Here is a 26,852-nt window from a genome sequence, read left to right on the forward strand (position 1 = left end):
TTTTGAAAACTTACCTAAGTTAGATAATATCCTCTACTGAAAATAAGGACTACTGTCTGCCTCATTAGAACTGATGACATCTAGAACAGTTTTACATTTTAAGTGAAATTAAGTAGCTATTCCTGCAGAGTACACTTAGCAATGAAGATGTTCAGTACATGTGTGACTGTTGAATGAATGAAACTTTGAGAAAAACAACTTTGGATTAATTAATGCACTGTACATCAGAAGCTTTTAATATATATATTATAGAAAAATGAGATTAACAAAAGAATGGGGTAAGAAAAAGCTTGATAAATGAACATATTTTCTAAAAAAAATTGTTTATCTCCCAGAACCTCAGTTTTATTATTTGTGCGTCAACAACGGTAATACATTTTTGTTAAAGGGGAAGAATTAATTTTAAAAGGATACTCCTATTTTAGGAAAATAAAACATTTTACGGTGCTCACTTATACAGGTAGGATTTAACACAGATTCTACAAACATTCATTAAATAAGGTTTAGTAGTATAAGATTTGTGATAGAAAAAATATGTAAAATAACTGGAGATGAATCAATTCACAGCAGAACATTTTATTCTATTAGCCAACACAGTGGCATTATGACAAAGAATATTTAATTGCTCAAAGGCATAGCAAATACAAACTTTATGTACTTAGGTAAAAATACTAGTTTCCTACCATATGATGCAGGATAGACAACAGGGAAACCTGTTTTATTAACATCAGAGTTCTCAAGCTGATTCTCAAGGAGTGTTCCTTCCTCTTCCCCTATAATGATTTCCATGCACACGTCATTTGACATTTCAGCATAACCTAAATTTTGGAAATAATTGCTTGTTTACAATCTCAAGTATTTAATAAATGGGAAAAATCCAAACAAATTAAATCTTTAAGTTTTCAAGATTCCATCTCAGATAATTTCAAAGTGTATAAATTTAAATTAAGTTTATATTAGGTATTTTTGAAAGCTAGTGCTTCTAGAAGATACTTGTTTCCCCCAAATTATTATCTTCCTGTATTGAAACAAGTGCTATGAAAATGGCTTCTTTATTTTTCATTCTGAGACAAGGTCTTGCTTTGCAGCCAAGGCTGTTCTAAAACTTGCAGTCCTACTGCTGCAGCCTTCTGTGTCCTGGGATTATAGCCATGCACCATCATGCCTGGCTCTGAAAACAACTTTTATATTTACAAAACATGTGTGCTTGAAAAGGGTATTACAACCCATAAGACACTGGAAATTTATAAAAGGGGTGTTGTTGCACAAATTTTCCTGAGAGTTTTTTTGGAACTCAGAAAACATTTTCCATAAAAATATTGCTATGGAGTAATTTATGCTTTCCTGCACTATTTTGATAGTACCATATGTGTAATGGATAATTATCAATATGCTAGTCATTGAATAAACTTTTAAAAATAATTAAAATTATACACATATATGCATATATAAACATGTACATACAAATATAAATATGAAATGCTGTTTCTCAAGAATTAGTAGACCCTCTTTAAGAAGCAGGACTTACAAGTACACCACTGAGAGAAAAAACAGACATATTTAAAGGTAATATTATTGAGGTTAAAATTTTAAACATAAAGAGACAATTCACATACTTTCTGTGAAAAATTATTTCTATCTAATGTCATAAGTGTATCACTGAATTTAATTTATGCCTTTCCTATGATTCAAAAACTTGGATCTTCTATTTACTGTAGAAGAAATGTATAAATACAGTAGGTGAAAGATATCCTTTAGTTTCTTCTCTTAAATAACCACAAGATATTGGTCTACGTTTTCCACATTCCTACCAAATTCTGGCATTAGCTAAACCTATTCCTCAGTTTCCCATCTCTTATCATAACTCTTACTTAATTTGTGAGTTAAAAATAATAAGATCTAGATATGAAACAAACATTATTTTAATGAACGTTTTCAAATACTATTCAAATACTCTCCACCGTGCTTTTTGACAGTTTCAGCTGTGGCATGGAGGTAGAATTCAGCTCTCTATGGTTGCTAGAGAAAGACAGCAGCAGAAGTAGAACATAGCACTCTCATGGTATTTCTGTGAAAAGGAGTTTCTTGCTCTTCTGAGATAATTTGTGAGCATGGCAATGAGACAGATGTAGCCTTAGCAAAAGACTGCATAATGAGATGGAGACCATGTAGGAAAAGAATAAAATATCTTCGTGAAAAATAAACAAAAAAGTGTGAAACAGGACAAAAGAAAGCAAATCTGAATATGGATTTTACACTGTGGTCCTCAGTTCCAAAACTCCCTAATAATGATTACCCATGAAGAGCATAATAAATTAAGATCCCAGCAGAATGGTTTGTATAAATACTTACCAACCTAACCTCTCAGTGACAGATCAGCCAGTTAGCCCTTACACTGCTAAATCCAGATAGGCCAAAAGTGCTTACTGCCATGTGGAGAAAACACTGGCAGCAGAGTTAGACAAGAATTCAAATTCTAGGACTGTAAAGGTCTTGGGCAACTTATTTTCTCTGAGCCTTTATTGTCTTACAAACAGGAATAATATTTTCTATCTCAGAGATTAGTTATTAATGACAAATGAAATTAAATGGATCGAAAGATTGTATTTTTTAAAATTTGTGTGTGTGTGTGTGTGTGTGTGTGTGTGTGTGTGTGTGTGTGTGTGTGTGTATTCCAATGCGAGCTTATTGCACTACATGTAAACCAGAAGAGGGTGTTGGCTCCCCTGGAACTGGAGTTACACCTGTAGTCATATTCTGCGAGACATAGGAACTGAAACTGAACCTGGGTCCTTTGCAAGACCAGCAAGCACTTTAATTACTCAGCCACCTCTCCAGCCCCAATTAAGCAGGTGCAATTATATAGATATAATGTATAATATAGGATTCAATTTCTATATATTTGTGAATTTCATTATATAAAAGTTAATAAACTCTTCATCTCATTGTAACATATTATTTGAAAAGTAAAATTATGTATCCTTATCTAAATAATACACTGGTGCAGAATGTCTAAAACGGCCCTTTCTTTTAAATATTTGCAAGAAATGGCTTATTTTTTTAAACTTTGTTCTTATTCAGTACATCTATCACTGTTATCAATTGCATTTAACGTTATATCATTGCTTCTTATAAGTCACTGCAGCGCCTTTTATCTTACTGATATCATCCTCTTCTTGGGAAGAATCTTTAACTGCCATGTAAACCATTTTCTCTCGCTGCATCCGGCTCTGGTCAAGCACTCCAGCTACAGGATGCCCACTGGTATATTCACTCTCTGTGACAATTTCTGTCCCACCTTAAAAATTAAAACACATGTAAACTAGAAATATATCATGGAATAAATCCCTGAATTAATGAGGATATAGAGAGTATATAAAAATTCAAACAAACTTCAAAGGATGTTAAAATATTTATGTAAATTTTATCTTAAACTTTCATCCCTCATGCCTGGTGTTGGTGGCGCACGCCTTTAATCCCAGTACTCAGGAGGCAGAGGCAGGCGGATCTCTGTGAGTTCGAGGCCAGCCTTGTCTCCAGAGAGAGTACCAGGATAGGCTCCAAAGCTACACAGAGAAACCCTGTCTTGAACCGCCCCCCCCTCAAAAAAAGAAACAAACTTTTATCCTTCATTTCAGGTGTTAACATTTGTGTCACACGTATATGCTAAGCACTATAAAAATTCTATATATATCTACCCCTTTTCTCATAAAAATCCTATTAGGTAGTAACGATCATTATGGTCATCATAGGAAGCAAGGCAGAAGGAGATCATACAAGCCACTGAAGATTTCTCAGTTAAATGCTACAAGTAATTCTAAATTTCCAAAATACCTGACTCTTAAACACTCACCATAATCCTTCTTCTAGTCCCAATTATTTTTATTTATTTTAAAGTTTTCTGCCATAATAGGTACATATCAGAAAGAATCTAAGAAAGTTGTCATCCCAATTTCCATATAAATATCCATACACAGTTCTAGAAATACACTAAGAAGCCTATGAACATTTTTGTCTTTTGAGAATTTTAGAATCATCTCCATGAAAGGTAAGAATTCTAAAGTCTCTTATATTGTGGAATTAAAATAGCTTTGTACCTATTTCAACATCATCTTCAGCCTCTGCTTTAAAGATATACACTTTTATCACTTCTGAACCAAATCCATCTTCTTTAACATCTTCTTGTGAGCCATCACTACCGATTTTTAATGGTGTGTTCCCCATATGCTCTAACTTCTCTCCCACATCATCCACTGCAAAAATATAAAGGAAACTATTTCAGTCAAAAAGTACCTCTGACATTTAATGAGTGTTAAGCACAATGGCAAAATAAAATGTTTTAGCCACCTACCCACTAGGTTCCCTTAGTGACCTATTATGTAGTCACTAAAAATGCTTTCATGAAAACAATACTCAAGATAGCTATATCACAGGATCAAAATTACATAAAAATATTTTAAATTACAATGTATAACACAAAACATGTTTCTATATATGAATCATTGAGATTTAAAATAGCAAACATGTATTTAGGTAGGCCATATTTCTTGAATATGACTTAAGATTTTTGGCAATTTATGAATATCTATTCACTGCAGTTCATATATCATGCTCCTATGATCTTAAAACTATAGAGAATATAATTTTAACATAAATATAAGTGGTGAATTCAAATACTGTGCCTTTGTCTTGTCATATGTTTCTACAGTCACTGAATCATCAGGCTTTAGATGAGAAAGGTAGAGTAGTATCTACTTAGGCACTCACTTCACATGTAATTGTGAAATAAAGCATAGACTGTATTTTAAGTAAAATTCTATCACCAAAGTCTGTAATGGAAAAAATACAAGTCATAGAATAATTTCACATGAACTAATCTCAAATTAAAAAGCAGTTGTTTCTAAAACTAATAAATTTATCAAATCTATTATCTTAAATGATGAAATAAACTATTCAAATGATTTTAGTAAAATGAAAATATGACCTAAGAGCTCAAATTTCTGTTGAGGCATCTGAAGAGAATTTCAAAACACAAATGTTGTGTGTGTGTGTGTGTGTGTGTGTGTGTGTGTGTGTGTGTGTGTGTGTGTGTGTGTGTGTGTGTAAATATATGCTTTGTTTTAGAATCAGAAACAAAGACAATACCTAACTGCATGGTACTTTTTCCTTGTTAAAAACCTGATGCTATATGCTACCCCATAGCCCTCAAAAGTAGAAGTAGAAGCAGACACCCACAACTAATCACTGAACTGAACTGGAATCCAGATTCAGAGAAGGATGAGTGAAGAGCAGGCTGGTGAAACCCACAGAAACAGCTGACCTGAACTCTTGCTCCCCAGACTGATAGCTGGGATACCAGCATGGGACTACACCAGACCCCAGGAACATGGATGTCAGTGAGGAAACCTCAGAAATCTACGGGACCTGCTGTAGTAGTTCAGTACTAGTGAAGGTGTGGACTTTGGGAGCCCATTCCACATAGTGGGATACTCCCTGAGCCAAGACACACGGGGGTGGGCCTAGGCCCTATCCCTAAGGATATGATAGACTCTGGTGACACCCTATGAAAGGCCTCACCATCCAGGAGGAGCAGAAAGGACATGTGATAGGTAGGGTTTTGGTTGGGGGGGTGGTAGGGGAGGAGGGGAGGGAGAAGGGAACTGGGATTGACATGTAAAACAATCTTGTTTCTAATTCAAATTTTAAAAAATCTGAGGGGAAAAAAACCCTGATGCTTCGGGGCATATGAAAAAAAGTCATATGGAAAAGCAAAGGGACCATATTTGAGACTACTACTAAAGATTTTAAATATACATATATAATTTTATTCTGTTCTACAGTTTCTGATGAAGATACAATATGCCACATGAATACTCTACTTAAACTATGAAATATATATTCTATTAATAATCTTACAACCATAAGTCATATTCAATATATTCTCTACAAATATTGTATTTTAATCCTGCCACTATAAAAACTAAAGCATAATCTAAACCAAAATTGTCATTACGTATTTCAGAATATCACATATGAAACATAAAATATTGAAGCCCTTGAATATATCTAACAGTTTTAGAACTATGAAAATATAATAAAATGCATTAAAGAGCTATAACCTTGGTGCTTCTTAAAAATTCAGGCAGATCTTAAATGAGTCAAAATCTACATTTTGGCTAGTTCAGTTTCAAATCTGAAAAACGTTTTGCCCATATGAAATGGAAAAAATGAATGCACTTCAGAAATTATTTAACACTGAAAAGCTGTTTTATCTTCTTGTTTAAATATAAATAATTCCACTTTATTTGAAAGTTGGAATATACTATTGCTAATGAAAAGCTAGCACTCAAATAACACAAGAATGATCTAAATATTTTTTCTACTATAGCTCCTAATCATATTACTGCATTTTTAACAATTATGGGGTTACAATGTCATGAATTAAGATGATGAGCTATATAAAATCTGTTTAACAGTTTTTCTTATAAATATCAAATACAATGATAAGGTCATAGAAATATTAAAACAAATTATTTTTAAGGAAAAAGCACTTGGTCATTCATGGATTTAAAAATGGGATTTATAGAAAACTTTTTAAAAGGCCTAAAATACAATTTTCAGAGGTTGATTTGAAAATTCATAAAAATGATAAAATACTCTCATTTGATATATATGTCATTATTACACATAAATGGGTTAAGTGACCATTTTTCTTTCCAGAACACACTAATTTAAAATTATAATTGAATGTAACATTCATGTAATGAAATATTTTGCCTGGTTCTAAACTGTGTATCATAATTTTAGCTATAAATATTGAAATTATAGTTAGTTGATATGCCCTTACCACTTTTCTATTGGCATTCCTTCTGATTGCACTTCTACTTTGTAAAAAGCTTCATACTTTGAGTGTTTAACATACCCATTGTTTCCTGCTTACATTAAGCATCTCAGAATGAATAATTTTGAAATGGATGAAGCAACTGAATTTGTTTTGCATTTTTAGCTCATAAATGGCAATTATTTTTAAAAGTGGTGTGAACTTGGAAGAGTTTAGCCACCAGCTTTACTAATATTTATTCTATATTCTTAGTTACAGAAAATACATTAACAAACTTTTACTAGAAAACAAAATAACTAAAGAAATAAATTCTCACATAATTTTTCTTATTTTTAGGACATAGAGTTGCAGCCCAAGCTTCCTAGCTATGAAGGTCATCCATGTAGGCCTGGGGCTTGCAAACTTTCTACCTTGCCTCTCCAATACTGACATTTTAAGAATGTACCATCACTTGTCTTTCAGTGACTGTTCTTAATATAGATGAAATTAAATACTTAAAAGATTCAAGCTTATGTTCTTGCTTATTTTAAGGCGTACACCATACTATTGTTTGTGAACCCAACTTTAAGTGAGAAATATAACACCCCCACAAAGTTGTATTAGCATTAAAGAGAAGAACATAAGTAAGGTACATGTTTTGCCAGCACTGAAAAGGCTGGAAATATTCAATATTCTTTTGTAGATCACTGGCCCAATTTGATGAAAATTCCATTTTACTACAATATACGGTTTAATACTCATTTTTAAAAAATGATTAAAATATAATTACATCATTTCCCTCATCCCTCTTATATATATCATGCCCACCTCATTCCTCCCCAAATTGATGGCCTCCTTTATAAAGCCACAAAGGCTTTTGAGTTTGCCCCTGTTATGGCACATCAAAAAATTATGTTGTGGCTATTATATAAGTATGCAATATACTGATATACGATTGTGATTAAACAATGAACAAAAGATCTCTTTTATAATGTAGAGAAAACAGAAAAACAAAATCACATTTGAATTTCAATAGTATGTCACGATCAAGTTTATATCCAAAAGAAATGAAAATATTTACCACCACAAAAACTTGTACACATATTTCCTATCACACTTATTCATAATAATTAAGAAGTAGAAGCAATTAAAATGTCCACCAATGATGGATGTGTGAATTAAACTAGTATATATGTATAATGGAATATCATTTGGTAACAAAAAAAAATGAATGCTACAACGATAAAAGCTATGATATAGATGACTTTGAGAAACCCTAAGACAGAAAGGAATGTTTGCATATTATACAATTCCATTTACATGAAATATATAAATAGAATAAGAAAAATTTATGAACCAAGTTTACTGCTACCTGGGAGTGAATAGAGTGAGGAATAACTTCAAGAGCATATCAGGTTTAATTTTGGCATAATTAAAAGTTTAAATTGGTTGAAGTGAAGGCAATTCTACTGTTAATATATGAACAAACAATAACTTAAATACCTTATTAATTTTGTAGTATAAATTGTAGCTTGCTAAACTAGTTATATTTTTAATGTTACAAAGCTGTAAACATTTTTCTTTTATTCTTAAAACTGGTGAGGTTTAAATGACATTTTCCTATATGAATTCAATTTCATAAGTAAAAGCCTTATTTACACTACAGTGTATCATTATAAAAGAGAGTCTCATTACAGTGAAGTTTTTCACACAGGAAATGATCAGCCATAAATGTCTTAAGTATGTTAGATTCTTTTTTTAAAAAGAGTTCATCTGAAACATTAGGCAAACATAATTACTTTATATTAATTTTAAGGTTACTTAGCACAAGTGGACAATATTATTCATCTGGTAGGATAAAGAAGTTGTGAGGTCTGTTTTAAACATGGGTTCAATTCAGATGCACCTCAAAATGAGAGAAAACCACATCTTAACTCTAAAGTCCAGCTACTTCATAAGATTTCCTTACAGGAATATTTAAGGAAGCTACAGTCTGTTTGAAGCCTTCAACTTCAGCCCTTGAATATTTTTGAACACCTATATTAAAGTAAAGGACCTCTTGATTTAAAATGGAGTTTTTAAAGACAATTTATTCTATAATTCATGAAAGATTAAATAGCCACCAGACACCAGCAGGTAATGAAGATTTAAAAAATGAAGAGAGCCGGGCATTGGTGACGAATGCCTTTAATCCCAGCACTCAGGAGGCAGAGGCAGGCGGATCTCTGTGAGTTCGAGGTCAGCCTGGTCTCCAGAGCAAGTGCCAGGATAGGCTCCAAAGCTACACAGAGAAAGCCTGTCTCAAAAAAAATGAAGAGAGGAAAAATAAAATATTAAGAGTGAACAGTTCAGATATGAATATCGTAACTATAAAAACAATAAAAATGTGGGAAAATTCTGAGTAGTCACAGCTTACATATTTTGTATGATTTGTCTGTACAAATTTTTATGGAAAAAAACTTCCAAATTCAACTTAATAACACATGCCTAGAATCCCTGCACTTGGAAGTTATGGGTAGGAAAATCAGAGTGCATAGATAATATAAAAAAATTAGTGTTTGTGTATGTCTATACATAATTTATATAATACAATTGATTAGCATACATTACTTGTACAAACATTTATTTCATTATGACATTTCTATGTATGTATATAATGTACTTTGACCATATTTACACCCTCTATCACTTATCTTTCCTGCCCTCTTCTCACTTTTCCCTTCTACTTCCAGATCCCTAATACTCTTCCTTTTATTTTCATTTCCTCTGGCCCACTCACCACTCATATACAAGGAAAACATATGCACTGCTTATCTTTTTTGGACTGGATTATTCCCTTTACCTAATTAAGTTCTAAAGAAAATTTTCAAAACTCTTTCTGCTTCTCTCACAAATAAGTAATCTCAAGCTTAAATTCACCTTAAAACTAAATCACCATTGTTTCAATAACATGACAATAATACAATATTCTCTTTAATTTTCAGTTAAATTATATTAGACTAAAAGGACACAGATCTCTTCACTTGGCATGATGGGATTCCTGGGTATACAAACATGTGGATTTCTGATTCTTGTGCCTTCTCTTACACTCTTTTCCTTATGTTTGTCTAGTCCAACTCCAATGTGTTAGTTTTTGTTTTATCTTATTACATTTCATTATCTTAATAAAAGAAAATGATAAATATTCTAACTCAAAATATTCTAAAATATTATTAAAATACTACTTTTTGATAATACTCCTGCCTCTACTTCCAAATTAAAGGCAAAGACCATGGTACCAGACTTAGAAATGTCTTTTGCTTAAAAATATTTGAAAATGCCGGGCGTTGATGGTGCACACCTTTAATCCCAGCACTCAGGAGGCAGAGGCAGGCGGATCTCTGTGAGTTTGAGGCCAGCCTGGTCTCCAGAGCAAGTGCCAGGATAGGCTCAAAGCTACACAGAGAAACCCTGTCTCGAAAAACCAAAAAAAAAAAAATTTGAAAACAAATAATACAAGTAATGATTACTTATAAAACATAATGTCTAAGATTTCTAGAACTTTAATGCTAGCTTAATTTAATGAATAATGTTTGAATGTGTGTTGCACTTATTTTAATATAGAAACACTAATAAATTTTGCTATACCATCTTATATGATAGTCAAGCTTTTAGTGTTAAGTTAAAGACCAGGCTGGTGAAACCCATAGAAACAGCTAACCTGAACAAGGGGGAGCTCATGGACCCCGCACTGATAGCTGGGAAACCAGCATGGAACTGATCCAGACCCCATGAACATGGGTGATAGTTAGGAGGTCTGGGTAACCTATGGGGCCTCTGGTAGTGGATCAGTATTTATCCCTAGTATATGAATGGACTTTGGGAGCCCATTCCACATAGAGGGATACTCTCTCAGCCTAGACACAAGGGGGAGGATCTAGGCCCTGCTCCAAATGATATGACAGACTTTAAGGATCCCCCATGAAAGGCCTCACCCTCCCTGGGGAGCAGAAATGGGATGGGATGATGGGACAGGAGTCAGCAGAGGGGAGGGAAAGGGAACTGGAATTGACATGTAAAACAATCTTGTTTCTAATTTAAATTAAAAAATAGGAAAAAAGTTAGTATGTAAATAAGGAGTTTCCCCAGTAAGTCACATACATGTAAGAATAAGCAATAACACTCCCACAATTTCTTAGTAGTGAACCCCATTCTCTTAAAGAAAATGTAAATATTTACTGGCAAGTTATTTCCAGGCTGAGCATGATGGCACATGCCTGTAATACTAGTGCTCCAGGCATAGAAACAAGAGTTCATAGGACCAGAAGTTCAAGGCTAGTCTTGGGTACCTAACAACTTTGAGGCCTGCTTGCACTATGTGAGACTCTGTCTTAAAAGAAAACACAAAAATGCTTACAAAATAAAGGCTATCATAATATACTTTAAAATTATATTTAAAAATTAAATAAATCTAGTTTGTGGTTTTAGTTTTAAAATCAGTAACACATACATAACAGAATCATCTTATAACTCACAGGCACACATACACAGACTTTCTACATGGTGATTCCCTTCTCTGTATTTTATCTTTATTTTTAAAAGGAAAAAATTATTTCCTGAAAGAGTAAAAAAGCCTTTAACTAATTTTTGATATTTGTAGCATGATCCCTTCAAAATTCATAGAGAACATACCCACTCTTTACACAGGCCTGTGTACATGCATGTGCATTCATGTGTGTATGCTGGGGATTGAACATAGAGTTTGTGCAGTCAAGGCAAGTGTTCTATCAGCTGGACTGCCTGCTTTTAGAAACACCATCAAAAACACACCATGAGCTTTTTAAAATTATCTTTGATGGTATGTCTGGCAAATCTGTCACCCAAAACAAAAATAAAATAATTTTACCTTCTTCCTTCAGAGTATTGTAAGTAGTCTGAAATAAAAGCAAATAGTATCTTTGCATAGACCACATATAAATACACATAATCAAAATAGAACATAAATCTAGAAAGAAAGGCAGGACACAAACTAAATTTGTTTTGATTAACAAAATTATAAATTCATATAACCTATCTAAACATGTTATGCTTATGTTCTTATGTAAATGTTTATTGGCAATGCCAATGTCTGTTGGTTTTTAAAAGCAGTAAAAGCATAATTTACTCATTATATATATATACATATATATATATGTATATATATATTTAGCATTGAAATTTTGTGTGGGTTAATGTTTCTATTGAGCTTTGAAATACATTATTTCTATTCTAAGACATTAATTGACCTTTTCATTTTACTTTGCTGTGCAGTTTCAGAGTATATTAAAAATACAGGTAAACTCAAAAAGCATCAACACCTCAGCTTTGAAATTATTTTCAAAAAGATTCCTTTTACTGCTTTTATGAAATACATCCTTGATCCCAGAATGCTTTTCCAAATTATAGAAATTAATCTCAGAAGTAAATGACTTCATGTGTCACTTACAAGATATCATTAAGTAGTCTTCAGAAGTGCTCTTGACATCATCATCATCATCATCTTCAGTTTTTATTGTAACAGTAGAAGCAGGAACACCCCCAGCTGCTTGAATCACGGTTTCTGTATCTGAATTAGTTACAAGAACTTCTTCTGATACCATTGTGGGAGAGTCAACACCTGCAACACAATCTTGAACCACATGTCCCAAATGTCCATCAGGACCAGTAACAAGATCAGCCACAAAAACTTGCTCTGGTACCCTAACAGTTTCTGTAATTAGCTCAGAAGTCAAGATATGATCTCCGTCATCTTCCTCTAATTCTTCTTCAATGGCAACATCAGCTTCAAGTACAGCTTCAGGAACAATCACACCTTCTGTTACTACATCAGTCTCTGTAATAATATCAGGCCCATGAACAACTTCGGCTGCAAGGCCATGATCAAGAGTTATCCCATCATCTGTGACAACATCAGAAACTAATACTGCTTCAGGAACTGAAACAACAATATGGTCTCCATCGATATGTGCAGTACCAGCCATTCCAGCCACTACAATACAAACAATTATTCAAAAAAGGGTAAAGTTATTTTATTAATGAAATATTATATGGAACAAATATCTACCATAAAATAGCTAAAATATGTACTAAGTGCATTGATAAATACATATATACATATGTAATTTAAAAAGCATTGTTGATAATTTAACTATAATAAAAAATCACTAATTAGGAATTGGGTTAGAAATCAGTGTGAAAAGCCAAAAAAAAATCTAAGTTATACTCTTAAAAGTAATTTGTCATTTAAAAGCAAAAATAAGTCATAATAAGACATTGCCACACTGTAATTAATATAACTAAAATAAAAACAAAGAAATGTATCTTTTATATGTTTTGGGAAATGTAAAATGTTAACAGTCATTCAGAGAAATAGTTTGGCAGTTTCTGACAACACTAAACATTCATTGTCTATACAAAACAACAAATGCATTCTAGGACTTTTCTCCCCAGAAAATGTAAAACATGTTTACACAGAAACTATACTTAAATGTCCATAATAGTTCATAGCAGCTATTACTCATAATAGTAAAAAATAAACACTATCCAAATATCAATCCATAAGCAGATAAATGATTGGTTAAATGAACCCTGGCACATCCTTATCACAGAATAATACTTAGTCATAAAGAGGAAGAAGGTACTGATACAACCAACAACCAGAATACATCTCCATAAACTTATCCCGACTTAGATCTGCTACTCAAAATGACAGATGTGGATCCATCCTTAAACAATTTACTTAAATCACCCCTTCAAAGGCTAAGAGAACATTAAAGAAGAGTGAGTAGGAGAGTTAAAGATGTATGTAAGAACTAAAGATAAGGTGAAGAGTTACAAATGGCATTTCCTAGACTATTATAATCCTTAACTCACATAATGTAGTTATCTGCATTTGACCCCCATCAGATCAGCCCTAACAATCAGTCATAGAAAGGAAAAGAGCTAAAGGGGATCTATCCTTTACCTGTGAACTATTAGCTATATGGGAGACAGGAAAATACTTGTATAGCCTCTGCTGAGTCCACCATGCTCCAAAGATAGCTCTACACCTCATCGAACAGTGGCCCTGGATAATCTTGGTGGGTCACGAAGTGAAATGAACAGAATGACATGAAAAATAAATTAGTCGGGGAGAAGAGTGAACAGTGGTGGTAGGAAGTAGGAGGCGAGAGTCGTCAGAATGCAAGGGACACATATGTGAAATTATTTTAAAAAGGTAAAAGTAACCAGGTGGTGCATGCCTTTAATCCCAGAACTTGGGAGGCAGATGCAGGAGGATCTCTGTGAGTTTGAGACCAGCCTGCTCTACAGAGCGAGTTCCAGGACAGCCTCCGAAGCCACAGAGAAACCATATCGAAAAACCAAAACCAAAAAAAGTAAAAGTAAAAAGTTAAAAATTCATAAACAAATATATGTCCAAACAACAAAAGGTATGTGGTTTTAGAATACAGGAATTATCAAAACTATAATTTTCTGGATTTGGTATTGTACTACTGTTAAGCAGGATACCAGCATTGGGGGAAGATGAATAAAAAACATATAAGGCCTCACTATACTAATTTTTCTTACTTCCCATGACCATATAGTTTCTGAAAAACTGAAAGCAAAATGAGAAACACAAAGGGATACTGCTATTAGTTAATATAGCATTCTACCACAAAACATGTAACAGTAGAAGTCCCAAGAAATTATTTAACTTAAAGGAATTACTATATCCAAAACCTTAGAATCTATTAACACCTGATTTAGGAGAAAGGAATCTTAACTCAGATTAAGATTTATCTTGATAACATTAGTAAGTTTACAATAGAGAGAAAGCTTTAATTTTTCTCTTGAGAAGCATAGTAAGCACCAACTGCCATTGTAAATACTGTAAGAGAAATAAACTCGCTCCATGAGGAATCTTAAGTTCTGCCACCATGAGGTGGTACAATAAACTAATTAAGTTTGTGGATCTACTTATAATGCATTATCTATATGAAATGATTCAGTACATAGCCTTTTAAATACAATGATCACTGTCTTTTAAAATACTACCTGAAAGAATGCAAAGTGAGACACTACTAGAGATATACACTGCTATGATCAATTCATCAGGATGTTAGCTAAAGCTGGAAACCAGTTTCTAGCATAAATAATACAAAGCTAAGAATGAAAAGAAAACTAATTTTTTCAACAGAGGTCTTGGATCATTATTATTATTGTACTGATTTTTGAAGCAGCACCTCACACAATGCAAGCTGTCCTCAAACTGGCTATGTAGACAAGGGATACCTGGAACTCATGACTGCCCTGAGTCTGCCTCAGGAGGTCTGGAATTACAGCACACGCCAACACACCCATCTTCCCTTTCAGCTATTCTAAATCCTTCTCTACATTCTTCAATTTTCACCTAAATCTTAAATTACAGCAAAAGAACATAACAACAAACATGCCAAAATAAGCATGAGGTCTCCAAGCCTAGAAAAGGCGCTCCCTGCAACTAAGGAATGTTCAGGGTGGGAGAAGTAGTCTTCCTTAGGGAAGAGCATACCAATCAGCCCTGAAAACACATATACAAGTAACATTATAGAGACCGAGCAGGCTACATTTAGGAATATAATGTATGAAAAGTATTTATGATATGCATCAATGAAAAAAGAGGACATGAATTTGAAAGAGAGCAAGGAGGGATGTAGGAGAGGATGTGGAGTGAGGAAAGAGAGGTGAGAAATGAAATAATTGTAATCTGAAAAATAAGAGAAAAAAGAGCATAACCACAACCCTACAAAAATGATAGACAAAGAGAATGTGTATTTAAAAACTACTCTTTGTCATTTATTACTCCAGAAAATTAACAGATTAAGACAGACTAGGGTTTCAAATCCTATATTTATCTAGAGTGGAAATGATAGCTTTAGCAAAGAAAATTAATATTAAACCTATTAAATTCATAAATAATGGGATTCTCTATATGTAGATTCTAAGATTACTATTTCATAAAAAAGTTTTTCAGAAATCAATAATTTAATTTAATATTCAGGAAATCCTAATTATTTCAGAGTATTATTGGAGATTACTTTGATTTATGATTAGATAGTGTGCAAGGTGGAAGGATAGAATAACACTAGTGCTGTCCTATGCGCAGATTAACCTGGCTCAGCTGATAAAGAAAATAAAAAGAAATGATTCCAAGTTCACCTAGCCTATAGTAGGTCAAAGTCAATCAAACCTAAACCCAAATGAATCTAAATATACTTGTTTACCCTGATTTTATTTCTTTAAACTGAACCAAATGACTTTAAAAAGCCTGTACCAAGAACTAATGGGTACAGCAGAATAATGTCAAAATTACTCAGACCAAAAAAGGTCCATAAGTTTGCTTTCTTATTAGTTCATCTGTTTCATTTCATTAAATTTCAAAACAAATTCATTTATTCAATTATACATGGGCTGTATTTCCTTTAAAATGTCATTTATTCAGACACACATAAGTACTATTTGGGCGGGGAAGGGGAGGTGTTCTAGACAAGGTTTCTCTGTGGCTTTGGAGGCTGTCCGAAAACTAGCTCTTGTAGCCCAGGCTAGTCTCGAACTCACAGAGATCTGCCCACCTCTGCCTCCAGAGTGCTGGGATTAAAGGCATGTGCCACCACCGACCAGTCTGTTTTTTTTTTCACGTAAGTAATATGCATTATGCACTAGTAATGCATCAAACAGCCTTATACTACATGTGTGTGTGAGACAGAGCACATACACACATATACATATAATCTCATTTATTTCTAAAAATAAGTGTGTTATCTCCATTTCATATACGAACAAAATATATTTATTCTTTAAAAATTGTTATTATTTTGTGTATATAAAATATGAGTAAAAAGTTTATGAAGTGGTTCTCTCCTTTAACTAGGAATTGAAGTCAGGTTATTGTTAGGCTTTCATGACAAGTACTTCATCAGCTAAACCATCTCACTAGCCTCCCAAAACTATATTTTCAAGAGTTTAACTATATTCATTCTTTGACTTGAGGCTATAGTATTATTTTCTTCTTTTTTTACTATCCTAGGAGGAAAAGTTTTGTTTCTTATCCAAGATAAGTTTTAAAAGAGATACTTATAAAATTAAGCAAATAGGGCATTGCTATAGTAATATTTTTGGAATTAAATTTATCACATAGAAACTTATTTATTTACATATTATTTCAAAAATTTATTAACAGGAACCTGATGGCATGAAGTATTTATCTTATTAGTTAAAAAATCACAAATGATTAACAATCATCTCTCAAATGTCAACCAATGATAAACATGTAACAATAAATACTAAATTCTGACAAAGTATTTTCCATTTTATAAGAATTTGTTCAAAGGTTATCTGGCACCCCATTAGAGTGACAGCAAAAAATCCTTTCTTAACAATCTGTCTTTGACTAGTATCTAAGGCCATTTTGCTATTTCAGTTTCAAATCAATACTTATCTTTGCAACATTAAAATCTTAAACGATTAAACTCAATGACACTGACTGTAAGGAAAATCACTGTACTCAAACATCAGCAAAAATATTATATGGCACAATATTGTAAAATTTTAAATCTTAGCCATCCTTCAAAAGAAATTGATCTAATAACTTATAAATTAGTTCTTCCGTTTTTCTACACAACATTCATCCTATAGTCTCAAATGAGAACCTTACAGAATGTAGAGACCTGGTTACAGGGAGTTTATTTACATGGCTGTATGACTTCAAAAATTTCAAAATCTATTTACTAAGGACAAATGGAAACCTAATATATTTTAGGACAGTACTCCTTTATGGATTCACAAACTGTAAATCCATAAATGAGTAAATAATACTCTAGCAAGTTTTAATTTTACTGTAATTAATAATAATATTACAACAATATAAAAATTCAGTTGGGATTGATTTACCCACTTCAATTTAAGAGATCATGAAAATGAAGTTTAAAACATCATTTCAAAAGCACAACTAACAAGTTGAATCATGAATAGATATATAACCAAAAAACAGTAGCTCTCTACTTTCTTTCTTACATAAAAACTAAGTAAACTTCATTAGTTCACTTTAGAGAAGACTTTAAATAACTATGACAATGCCAATTAAAATTAGTAGTTCTCAAACTTTCCCATCTTCTTACTGCTTCCTTAAACAACACAGAACATACCAAATGAAAACTTTTCTTTCAGTCACATCGTGGTCACCTATAATATATCATTTGGAATGAAAGAGGAGTTATGTATTGATATGTACAGTAACATAAATAGCACATGGAAATGAGTTCAAGTAAAAGAAGCCATGTATGAAAGACCATATAGTATATGATTGTATTTATAGGAATTTTTCAGAATAGCTGAATCCATAAATTGAATTACTGGTTGTTAAGAACTGGTGGAGAAAGGATAGGAAGTGACTGCTACTAAGTATGAGAGATTTTATTTCGTTTTTATATGTATTTACAATTTTGAGATTATAATTTTAGATAACAAATGTCTGAAAATTAGACCAGTGATCACTGCATAATTCTTTAATTGTACTGAAATATGGAATTATAAACTTTAAAATAGGGTCTGAAAAGTGCTCAGCATCAAAGAATGCCTGCTGCTTTTCCTTGGGGCCTCAGTTCAGTCCCAGCACCCACTTTAAATGGCCTGTAACACCAGCTCCAAGGGATCTTATTACCCTCTTCTGACTTTCACAGGCACCAACATACATGTGACATACATGCAAACACACACACATATACATACAAATAAAAACAACTACTTTAAAAATAAACTTAAAGTGGGTGATCAGTATGGCATATGAATTATATATTAATGAAAGAGAAAATAATATTTGTATAAAAGTAATTCAATATGTAGCTCCTATTTCTAAAGCAACTAAAAGTGAATAAACTATCACATATAGGAAAACCTCAAGATACTGAGGTTACAAAGCTGACATTTAAAATGAAAATTTGTATAGTATATTGAAATTCAAGTATCCCTCCAGTCTATAGCCTAAACTGAAATATAAGTGGTTTTAGCATTTTAAAGTTTATGAACTCTCCAGCCAAGAATTTTAGGACAAAAAAATAAAATCTATCATTAACTTTGCTTCCTTTCATCTCTAGTTCTTTCTGTGTCACTTTTTTCATAACTGGATTTAAACATGAGAGAAGAATTTAAAAGACTCATTTTGGCCCACAGTTTCAGAAATTTCAGCCTGTTTCCATTGCAATGGGACTGACGTGAGAGACGCTGAATGTCATGTCAGGGAGCCTATAGTAGAGAAAAGCAGCTAACCTCATGGAGAAAGTGAAGCAGAAGGTGACTATGTCTGTGGTTGCAAGCATTCTACAGTCTTCCTATTTTATTGCATCTAGGCCCTTAGTCTGTTGGATGGTGATGCCCACTGTGTTAGGTGAATCTTTCCTCCTACTGAATTCTCTATCAAAAACACCCTAATAGACACACCCAAACATGTGCTATAATATTTTTTTTTCAAAATCCTCTCAAACCAATCAAGTCACCAACCATGATTTACTATCACAATTCTTGCACTTTCTTACCCACACCAAATCATTTCTAAATCACCAATATATAACAAAGCACATTCATCTTTTAGGAGAACAAATCCATGACTCCTTTTTTTTCACTTTAACAATCATCTCAATCCTTAATAAATTCAACCTTGAGGTACTCAGGTGTATTTATGAGACAAATGTCAAAGAATCACAGAACTCAAGAGACCCTCAATCTCCTCATTATAAAAGTGGATCAGTAATTCAGCCAAGTTTATAACCTAGATAACATCACTGTCAAGACTAGAATAAAGTTCTTATTACTATAGACTTTAAAATAGGGCAGAAAATGGCATATTAAACCACACTTAGAATATTAGCATTTTATTAGTCAAGCAAAGTAACCCTAGTTCTTCTAGCACCCCATCACTGATTTCAGCTTCATCAATTACACATGGCCCTATGGGTCCCATGTCCTTTTTACAACCATTTATTACTTCTGTTTTCTACTTTTATTCCTGTTTCATCTTCAATCTTAAGATCCCACCTCTGCCTTTTTAAATTTGTATATCACAACTCCTCTAAAATTCAGACCAACTGTCCCCAAATTTAGTTTCTTTCTATACAATCAATGTATTCTTAACATATTTATTAAAATAATTACTGTTTTAAGGATACTGAACAATGGACATAAAAGTAAGGAATTTTTTAATTAGGAAAAAAAGGGAAAAGGTGGTGGGCTGTAAAAATTGCTCAGTGGTTAAGAGTGCTTGCTTCACCCATATCAGACAGCTCACAGCCACCCATAACTATGGCAGCAAGACATCCTATGCCTGCTTTTGGGGCCTGTGGGTGACTACAAACATGTGCATGTGCATAGACATTCACACGTGCACACACGTGAATCTTTCTAGCTTTATGAACAATGTAATTTAAAATGTATTTTAGCTGTTTTAACATTTTCTACATCTGAAAACTAGTATATGCTATCACAATATGATGCAATTAAGGCGTATGCATAGTGAGTTTTTAATTTCTAGCAAAATATTCTCTTTATATCTTAAGTTTATTTCAAGCTTCTTAAAAACTATATAATCTTAAATATACTGTTTATATTTGCCTTTAAGAAAATAAGCTGTACAATTTTATTTTCCCAGTAAAGGAATATTTCAGTGTGATTCTACTTTCTTGTTCATTTTTAATATATTCTACTTTACAATCATAAACTACAGCAAAGAAAATGCTTTACCAAAATCCTGCATAATCATGGTATGGGCCATTCTAGCGTCTGAAGTGTGCAATCCAAGACTTCCACCACCTGAATCCATCCTTAGCAAAGTTCATTCACAAATATCTGTAAAATAAATGATTTGAAAAGGAGTTTAAACACATGTATCTCCAAATCAGTCATTTTGGGAGAAATACAATAGAAAATATGCCTTACAACCAGTATGCAATGCTCATTACAAAAGAAAAGAAATACCCAAAACTGCTTAGATGCTGTGAGAATCATACATAAAAGAGGCCGGTGGAAGTAAAGCCAAGATAACAGAAAATGAGGCACAGTTATGGTGACAAGCCATCAGAACATGATAAAAACAAGCAAAAGAACAAAACTGCAAGACTGAGGTCCAGGTAAATATACGTAAAAAATAGAATGAATGACGACAGACTAACAATTGGGATGTTTATACATTACTAGAGGACTCAGATGTCTAGTATTAGTGAATTTCATCCAGAAGCTCTCATCCATTTCTTCCAGACCCAGATCAGCCCTACGGCAGGGCTCTGCAGATATTACATTCACCTCTGGCTCCTGGGGCTCTACTTATAAGCAAACTGTTCTATCACAAGTTTCCTCAGAGTTCTTTGAACCAGTAAGGACTTCTGGCCTCACTCTACTACATTCTCTTGTCTCACAGTTTTGAGGAAATCATGAAACATGACTGCTTCCTAAGTATGGTAAAGAAAAGACCAATCACATACAAACATTTAGCATTGTTTCTTTCAGCATATCATTTGCTTGCAATTGTACAACTGATATTTTTCAGTAATGATTAATAAAACCAAGCTATTCTATGGAAGTTTTTAAAGCAATAGCTCAGCCTGTTTCATTTCCTATGTTAAGACAATCTGACAATATGGAACAGAAAATCAGATGTTGTCATTCAATATATTACTTATAATTGCATATGTGCATTACCCCAGCAACAAAAGATTCTAACAAAACAACCAAAATTGTGTAAATTTTAAAGGGTATTTATGCTATTTTCACTCAGAAGTGTTTGTTAAATTGAGCCATATCACACAGGGTTACATCCTTAATGAAAATTTTAGGACAAAGCCACACAAACAAAATAAGTACTGGGGTATGGCTAAGCCTTTTTCACCTTCTGTAAAGCTCTATAGCTACCCAACAGGCAGAAGAATCTTGAAGACAAACTCCTATTCAAACACTTGAGTTGTACACTTTGTATACAAAAATATTCTATATCAGTGGATAATTATTTCTATGGTAAATTATGTTGGAACAAAATTAGATATTTTGGAGGACTTCTTAGGGATATTTTGCCTTTCTTTCAAATTAGTATGTTTTGTCTTGCTGTCATCCAAGATAAGGACAAAAGGCCAATGGAGTTCACCACCATGAATTACCTGTATTTACATACATTTAAGTAAAAATGCCATAAGGATTTATTTTGACACTTAAAAAAATATACTATGTGGACTTCAATTTTATCATTTGCTTTATCAGATAACTAATACAACAATTAAAAAAGTCATTCTATGGTTTAAATTTTTATAATTACTAAAGAAAAGAATAATTTGTTAATCACCTTAACACAAGTGGGTTGAAGAAACTGTAGATTTCCTTACAAACTGTAAAGTGAATTTTGAAAAAATTCTTTTTTTACGGTTTTCCTTCAAAACAATGCATTTTCTTTGGGAAAATGTCCTTTACCTATTATGAAAATACAAATTAGATACTTAAAGGCATTTTTTTAACCAAATCTCATACACAACTTAAGAATGTTTTTCTCTACTCTTCTACTTTGTAAGGTGAGGTTTCGAAAGCTCACGTGCTCAAATCTGTGTTTATCTCAAAAGCAGCCGGAGGGATGCCACCACCAGAACCCCCCCTCCCAAAAAAAAATTACACAATCTAAAAATATTACATTTAGAATTCAACTGCTTAAGTCAAATCTTCTTTAAATCACATATTTAAAACATCTCAATTTGGACAGTAAAGACCAACCAAGGACAAGGTGTATCTTTGCCAAATCCATACAGAAAAATCTGCTCTAGCACTCCATGAAGTGTGAAAATTATAACCTACAGGGCAAATATTATGGAAGTACCACACCGCATAGATAGCAAAGACATAAAGTGCAATTACTTCTTCAGATATATAAAGTTTCAATAGATCAATAATAAATAATGTAAGGGAACAGCAGTATGGCATTTAATAACCAATAGGTAGCTATGCTTCTCAGTCTTACCAAGAGTGTACCACACACGCTTATAGAACCGAGATAAACCAAGCAACTATGCCTCAAGTACACATCCTTCTACCAACGCATGGGAAGCAGAAAACACAAAAATCAGATTTTACTCTCATCTGTCTCTTCTAAGCAGCTCGTTCAGGAGCAGGCTTCTCCGCGATGTCAACAGGGCGAGGGACAGAAGAGAAATGGTAAGGCGGCTGAGCAAAGAGAATGGAAAAGTAGTATTTGCAGAGATAGACAAAGGAGCCCTGGCAAGTAGCAATATTGCAGCTTTGGACGCAGCACTCTTCCCGCAGAAGTCTCCCTTTCCCACGACCGTGCCAAGTTTCAATCATTTCCAGCCGAACGCACACACGTGCCCTCTCAGATGTCGCCCAGGCGAACCGATGTTCAAGCGAACGAGAACAAGAGAGCCTTGGCAGCGGAGAGGCGAGACCCAGCCGAGGAGGCGTCCCCCGCGGCGCCCTCCCTGCTCTCCCGTGGCGCAGCGGTCACCGGCGCTGCCCCCACCCCGCGCCGCCCAGCCGCTCGCCGCCCCTCACTCCCGCGGCCCCGCCGTACGTGGGAGCCCGCCGCCAAGCAAAATGGTGGTGTTGGAGCCTAGGCGACGGCTGCCGCACACGGCACCCCCCTCCCTACACACACACACAGCCCAGCTCTGACGGGCTCCGGATCGTCGCCCCCCCCCCCACGCCCGGCCCAGGGCCACTTGACTGGCCGAGCCCGTTAGCCCTCGGGCGTGCCATGCCGTGCCTTGGGGTTCTGATCGGCCGCTGCCGCGGGCGGGCGAACGAGCGAGCGCAGCGACGCGGGGCGCGGGCGAGAGGATCATGGAGGGGGGGGGGTCGCCGGGACAAAATGCCAAGGGGACGCCGCACTCTCCTCCGTTTTGTTTTCCGCCATTTTCCTGTCACCCTAAAGCACCGACGGCCAAAACGACGGCTCTAGCTCCCCCCCCGGGGGTGGGGGTGGGGGGCTCCGGCCGAGGATTGGAGGGGACCGGCTGCCAAAGGGACCCTCACTTGCTAACGTTTCCCCTGCCTCAGATGGCGGCGGCGGCGGAGGGAGCCGGGTCTCGGGTGGCTGGGGGAAAGCTCGGGGACTAGACGCCACTTCCATTGTTCCTCTCGCCCTCCCCGAGACGCTGGGTGGGAGCCTCTCCCCTCCCGGAGACACGCTGAGCGTGGCAGAGCCGGCGCTCGCGAGTTTCTCCTCCGGAGTCCCCTTACCTGTCACCGCCGCCGCGGAATGCGACCGCCACCGCCTTCCCCTTCCCCGCCGCCAGGCAGACTGAGGCCGCGCTCTCAACTGCCGCGGGGGGCGGCAGCCGTGGACCTGGAAGGTCCTAGCTTTCGGGTTTCCGAGGTTCCGCAGCCCGAGCCAATCACAGGCTACTCTGCGTCTGGGAGGCGCGCCGCCCCGTCCTGCTTTATACCGCTCCTACATGCTGAGGTTGCATTACGTCACGCAACCCTTGCTGCAGGGTAGGGGGCCAAAGAAGGGGGGGGGGGAGACGCGCACGCGCGCGCGCGACGCCGACCGTGGAGCCCGCGCTGGGTTTGTGCTTGAAGACCCCGCGGACTAGCCACGAAGGCTGCGCTGCTGGGCGAGGAGTCCGAGTGCGCAAGCTCGGATCTTGGGACGTCCCTGAGGAGTTTCCGTGGGAAGATTTTTGTTTTCTAGGTTTCCCGAATGAGATGAGGACAAGGAGGGAAAAGCAGAGTGACCCACTCGCTGAACGTCCAGTAGTTGTTGCTTGCCATTTAAAAATCGTGTGTGTGTGTGTGTGTGTGTGTGTGTGTGTGTGTGTGTGTGTGTGTGTGTGTGTGTGTGTGCGTGTGTGTACCTTCTGTACAGTGTACCCTGGAGGACCTGACAAATTAGATATTGCCTCTCCACCAATAAAACCTATATGTGTTTTGCAGGTTCCCTCCATTCTCCACTCTATCCCTTTTATAATGGAGATAATGTGAAGAAGAAAGTAAAAAATTAACATTAAAAAAACAGTTTAAAAAATGGAAGAAAAAGGTAGACAAGAGAACTAAATGAACGCTAAATAACCAATTGTGACACTTTTAGCTTCTGTCTGTATAAAGGTGGAAAATTCGATGGGTTTGCGAGAAAAGGTGATGAAATGAGGCAGCAAAGGAGAGATGAACCAGGTTGTACTTTTAAATCCCTACGTTCTGGGATTTAGGACTTAATTATATGTTCATTCAGAATCTATAACACTATTTAAACAGGGAGAAGACATGTACTTTGTGGAGGAGGAAAGAGTAAATCATTATTGAGTAAATAATCTGAATATTTAAAAACAAAAGATGTTATTGTTCTACACCATTTTGATCATTTATCCAGGTATCTAGAACTATATACCTCTAGAAATTTTTTTTTTAGGTCTCTAGACAGATATGACACTCTAAGTACTATCTGACCAGGAAACAATAGTCTTTCCCTGAAAGGTACCAGGTACTAGATATTTTAGTTTTGAAAATAAATAGTAGTAAATATTTTCCCATGGTGCTGGGGATGAAACCCAATACCTCACACAAACTTTTTTATTTAAATTCTTTACTACTTATATTTACATATTTATCCCCCCCATTCCCTCGCCCTCCCATCCTCCCGTGTTCCCCACCAACCCCCCCAACCAATCCCCCAACTCCTCTCCAGAGACAGTGAGGCCCTCCACCAGTGACCTTTAAAGTGTGTCATATCGTTTGGGGGAGGGCCTAGGCCCTCCTTGCTGTATCTGGGCTGCAATAGTATCCGTCCATAGTGAATGGGTTCCCAAAGTCAATTTGTGCTCTAGGGTTAAAGACTGGCTCCCAGCGTTGGTGGCCCATGCCTTTAATCCCAGTACTAGCGAGGCAGAAGCACGCAGATCTCTGAGTTAGAGGCCAGCCTGGTCTCCAGAGCAAGTGCCAGGATAGGCTCCAAAGCTACACAGAGAAACCCTGTCTGGGGGGGGGGACCTGGCTCCAGAGGGCTTCATTCGGTCCAATGCTGTTTCCCCAGATTTATGACTAGGATCTCCATGCTATCACTAGGTCAGGCCCACTGTTTCTGTGGGTTTCTGCAGCACCGTCTTGGCTCCTTTGCTCATCCCTCCTCCCTCTCCACAATTGGATTCCAGAAGTATTGGTCAGTGCTTAGCTATGGGTGTCTGTTTCTGCTTCAAACAGCTACTGGATGAAGGCTCGCAAGCACTCAACTGCTAAACTACCTATCCAAACCAAGGAAACATTTCCGAGGCTTGTAAAGTCTATATCACAACTACTCAACTCTCCTACTGTAGCTCAAAGCAGCCATAATTTGTACACAGTGAGCAAGGTTGTTTTCTATTAGAAATTTATATACTTTGGCATTTGAATTCTATTCCATTCATTGTGTTTTGAAATCATTCTTTGGGGTATTTCTTTAACCATTTAAAACATAAGTCCCCTTTCAAGTATATATATGAAAATGGTACTTGTCCAGATTTGGCCTGTGGGCCAGGATGTTTTTTCATCCTTTTAGCTATCATTTCTTTACACTTCTATTTTCTTTCCTACGTGAAGAAAGGTGTTTTTAGGAGTGTATATTGTGACATATTTCTGTACTTAATAATTTGTCAAATACTGCTTACTAGTCTTTTCCTGTGACAATTCCAACTGAATACTTAGGAAAAAACTTTAAAAAGAAGTGTTTGTGTGTTTGGTTGATTTGGGGTGTGTGTTCGTGTGTTCGTGTGTGTGCGTGTGTGCGTGTGTGCGTGTGTGTGCGTGCGCGCGCACGCGCGCACGCACACACACGCGCACACACGTGCACACACACAGAGAAAGAGAGAGAGAGAGAGAGAGAGAGAGAGAGAGAGAGAGAGAGAGAGAGAGAGAGAGAGAGAGAGAGAGAGAGAGACTCCATTTTGTGAATGGCAGCATTGTGGTACATCCTTGCTCTTTTTTTCCTTAAAAATCTGATCAGTGAAAATGCCATGAGAATTATATCTCCTTAACATCTGTAGAA

The 26,852-nt window shown here is 35.7% G+C and overlaps 1 protein-coding gene across 3 annotated transcripts in view; it reads right to left on the reverse strand.

Annotated features, from left to right (window-relative positions):
• Znf711 (zinc finger protein 711) overlaps window positions 1-24,242 on the reverse strand; it is a 29,654-nt gene extending 5,412 nt beyond the window's left edge. Inside the window, exons 1-6 of one of the 3 annotated variants that reach the window (XM_027433066.2) lie at window positions 24,077-24,242; window positions 20,591-20,695; window positions 12,285-12,827; window positions 4,098-4,253; window positions 3,161-3,298; window positions 684-818 (exon numbers count right to left, since the gene is read on the reverse strand). In XM_027433066.2, coding sequence (XP_027288867.1) covers window positions 684-818; window positions 3,161-3,298; window positions 4,098-4,253; window positions 12,285-12,827; window positions 20,591-20,669 — 1,051 coding nt within the window. In that variant the 5' untranslated portion in view covers window positions 20,670-20,695; window positions 24,077-24,242. Of the gene's footprint in view, window positions 1-683; window positions 819-3,160; window positions 3,299-4,097; window positions 4,254-12,284; window positions 12,828-20,590; window positions 20,696-22,178; window positions 23,449-24,076 lie in introns of those variants that run through there. The other 2 variants (XM_027433067.2, XM_035450261.1) reach the window with 2 other exon arrangements.
• Window positions 24,243-26,852: the final 2,610 nt, after the last annotated feature.

Source organism: Cricetulus griseus, chromosome X, assembly GCF_003668045.3.
Source record: "Cricetulus griseus strain 17A/GY chromosome X, alternate assembly CriGri-PICRH-1.0, whole genome shotgun sequence".
NCBI lineage: Eukaryota > Metazoa > Chordata > Mammalia > Rodentia > Cricetidae > Cricetulus > Cricetulus griseus.